General features: G+C 35.8%; 1 protein-coding gene across 1 annotated transcript in view; it reads left to right on the forward strand.

Annotated features, from left to right (window-relative positions):
- Positions 1-2,327, forward strand: part of SPOCK3 (sparc/osteonectin, cwcv and kazal-like domains proteoglycan (testican) 3) — a 193,058-nt gene extending 190,731 nt beyond the window's left edge. Inside the window, exons 7-8 of the mRNA XM_015420050.1 lie at positions 184-321; positions 1,611-2,327. Coding sequence (XP_015275536.1) covers positions 184-321; positions 1,611-1,771 — 299 coding nt within the window. The 3' untranslated portion in view covers positions 1,772-2,327. The remainder of the gene's footprint in view (positions 1-183; positions 322-1,610) is intronic.
- The last annotated feature ends 1,625 nt before the right edge of the window (positions 2,328-3,952 follow it).

The following is a 3,952-nucleotide window of genomic DNA, read 5'->3' on the forward strand; positions in this document are numbered from 1 at the left end:
TTGGGTTCCCAGCTGAGGGAAAAGTCAGAATATAAGAGATATATTCTTCAGGATTAGGAGTAGAAACATTTGATAATAAAAAAGTAGGATTTTTTTTAAAAAATGAGATTTTTCGCAAATACTTGGTTGATTAATTGCTTATTCTATTTAAATTTTGTGTGTGTATATATATATATTGCACAGGGCAGTATATCCCTTTATGTGATGAAGATGGGTATTATAAACCAACTCAGTGCCACGGAAGTGCAGGGCAATGTTGGTGTGTTGACAGATATGGCAATGAGGTGACAGGATCAAGAACACATGGTGCTGCAGACTGTGGTGAGTCACAGAAATCTGCCTGTTACTTTTGATTAAAATATAAGTGTGCTATTTTGACAAACTGGCAGTCTTTTAAGGGGGGAATAGAGTGATACAACAGGAATGCATTCTGTTGAATGACCAATTTTGAAAGGGTTTCTGTTATTTTCTTTTTCTATTATTTTCTCTCCCTCCTTCCCCTGGGTTCATGCTCTACATATTCACTGGAAAAAATAAGAACACCAAAAAGTGTGAACCCATCTCAGTCTGTTTATTAGGTCTCCCTTTGGTATGACTCCACTGAAGAGCATTACAATGGGCTGGAGTACCAAGATTTGATTGTGAAATACAGCCCCATATGTAGGGTTGCCAGTGGGAAGTGAAGTTGCCCCCCCCATTCCTCCCCAAAAGTAATGTCGCACACGACATGCCTTTGTCACCCAGAAGTGACTTCGGCACGTCAGCGATATCAGGGCCAACACTCGGGTTTTGGGGCAAAACTCTATAGTAAATTCAGCATCAAACCATAGAGTTTTGCCCAAAAGCCAGACTGTCACCCCTGTCATCGCCAATGTCACTTCCAGCTGACACGTTCAATGTCATTGTTTGAGGGGGATTCCCTCCCGCTGGCCAGCGGCAGACAGCAGCTCTCAAAACAGAGGGATTGCCCACCCATATTGGGCAATTGGCAACCCTACCCATATGGTTTCACAACTATCCACACCAATTTTGGCAAAATATAGAATTTCCTTGTTTATTTTTGATGACATGCTGAAGTCCTTAGTGTGCTTAAAATTTACCATTTTAAAATGTTCTTCACTTTTGGCTAAATTTGTGTCTTTAGGAATCAAAAGATAGCAGTTCTTATCAATTAAGGCAAACTTACACTAGAACCTGGAGGATGACCCTGGAAAACAGGTAGTCTTTAGCCCTGGATGGCCCTAGGCAAGTTGCCTGCCTTCTGCAACGTCATGAGAATACTTGACTGGTTCATTCACATTGTTGGCATAACAAATAGGGGGAAACATCCCATTCACTGTTGTCTTTCTTCTTTGGCCAACTGTTGGTATAGTACAGCAGATAATTAGGTCCTTCACAAGAGAGGCAAAAAAAAATGGAAAAGGTTCAGAACAGCTTCATTGATTTTCATCTCAATGGGGATTAGGGTTTCATACATTACTATGCAACATCTAGTTCTGTAAAAGTCCTTATTGCATTGTTTTGTCTTACATGTGCAAAGATAAAATCAAATATATGTTACCTTGTAGCAAACCTTTGACATATAGTAATGCAGGTATACTTTATTTTAGCTGTTGAACTAGAAACATCGGGTGATTTTTCCAGTGGTGATTTCCATGAATGGATAGATGATGAGGAAGATGATATGATGAATGATGAGGATGAAATTGAAGATGACGATGAGGATGAAGGAGATGATGAGGATGACGATGACCATGAAGGATACATTTGATGCTTTTAGCTGTGAATAAATTATATCTTTCTAAAATTCATGTGGAGACACACCAGAAAATTCCTATACCTTTGAAGGTCAAAAGGAGATTCTAAACATGTATATTTTGTATGATTATTTGAAATATTGCAGCTGGAGTCATAGACTTTCTTTGTTTAAATGAAAATCATTATATGTTGTTTTTATATGCTGGTGAGCAGAAGAAATCACTGGAGTCTAGCCTGAAGAAAGAAATGTATGTGTGTGCTACTAAAAAAAAAAGGTGTGCAGATAATCATAAGGACAACCAAACTTCTAAAACCTTCCATGAAAAACATTTTCTCCTTGGGAACGCAAGTGTGTGGCCACTTCCAGCTGCTGCTCTGTTAATCTTTAGCAGTGATTTTAGACCATGTGGACTTTTCAAAATATGCATGGACAGGAGTAGCATTCAGTAAGGTCATAATAAGTCATTTAAAACTTACTGGAAAAACAAAAAGCCATGACTATATGAGGAGAGCAGAGTCCTCCTTTGTACTTGCAATGGTTATGTTTTTGATGCTGAGATTAATAAGGGGAGGAAATGATAATTTTTAAAATTCAGCAAACATGGACAAGCATAAACACTGCAGATCTAAAGTTTTGCTGTCCTTTTATGCTCATGATTTCTTTTCAAGTCAAAATCATATATATTTGGTTGTGCAGGCAGCCTGATTATTTTACCTTTATTTCTATAGCATTCTAATGATAAAATTAGTTTAACATATTTTAATGGGAAAACTTTACATAAAGAATATGTTTATTATATTACTGTACTGTACTTGAGAATAATGACACTTTCCCTGAACTGGGCCTTTTTCATTTTCCAACTAATTTTGCGTCTCTATCCTAATTAATTTCCTTTTTCTGTAGATCAAAATTTTAGATGAGTATTGTAAGGTGCCTTGCAAAATAGAAATAGAAAGATTTATAGCATGCATACCGATATAGGATTATTAGGCAAATAGCTGAGCATTACCAAATTCCAAATTTAATGCCAATATAGGTACTGCTGCTGGAATGGAGAAATGGGTTATTTTCTTCCCTGCCCCCATTGTTATATAATTACCATGTAGAATACATTATAATTCTTATGTAGAGTAGCATTCAAAATTGGACTATAGAGAAAATTATTTTAATCACTGTATTTATGTTAGCATGTTAATTAATTGTGTAGACGTTTTAAAATTCCACCACCTTCATGCATATCAGACCTGTGGCTTTGTGCCATAATAAAATTGAAAGAACCTGTGTAATATTATGCAAGCAGTTGTTTAATTTCAACTGTTTATTATTGTTTTCCCTGATTTTTATCTACAGTTAATTGAAATAAAGTTTGTTTCTTCATTGCATTTGATTTCAGTAGTTTTAATACAAAACTTAATAATTATCTTATGTATTATTAAAACATATTACTGTTTTTCTTTTTTATGTTTCTGTATAGTTTGCAAAATAAAGACTCTTGTAACCAACTTTCACCTACAGTGCTGCAGTGATTCTTATGGGTGTAGCTGTCAGAGGCTTTTGACAACATTTTGAATTTGATTCTAATCCTTTCTTCCATTTCTATAGCATGTTTATCTGGTACTAGGTGCTTTCTGAATGTATGTATTTAATTCACTTAGTAGAGTACACCCTCACTGTTCATTGGTATCTGCTACAGGGATCGCTGTGAATATTGGGAAGGAGTTTGCTGCCTCCCAATAGCAACACAACCAAATGTTCTGCAAAATTTAAACTATATTTTGTTTAATTAACTAATCAGCCCTACCATATTGTGTTTAAATGTTTTAACCTAATATTTTTTTAAACTTAAATTTGTGATAATTTGTGTTTTCTAGTCTTAACATTTAAGTACTTATTTTGCCTTTTTAAAATTCAGAAACAAGCCTGTGGAAAGTAGGTGAAAGGACAAAGTCATGCACTTTGAAGCCCTGGCTCAAGGTACAGGCCTACATTAGCTGAACACAGCAGGATTCCCATAAGAAACAGTGAAACAATTTCGTTTTTCTTGACCCAATTTCTTGTACAGCTAACAGAGCAACTCTATGTCTGCATGCCTATATTCCCATATGGAAAAGGATCTTGTGGTTATGATACTATGTCGTACTTAGGAACTGAGAAATGAATACTTGCCATCAGGGCAAAACAGATGTGCATACA

Source organism: Gekko japonicus, unplaced genomic scaffold (assembly GCF_001447785.1).
Source record: "Gekko japonicus isolate JY-2015 unplaced genomic scaffold, Gekko_japonicus_V1.1 scaffold329, whole genome shotgun sequence".
Classification (NCBI taxonomy): domain Eukaryota; kingdom Metazoa; phylum Chordata; class Lepidosauria; order Squamata; family Gekkonidae; genus Gekko; species Gekko japonicus.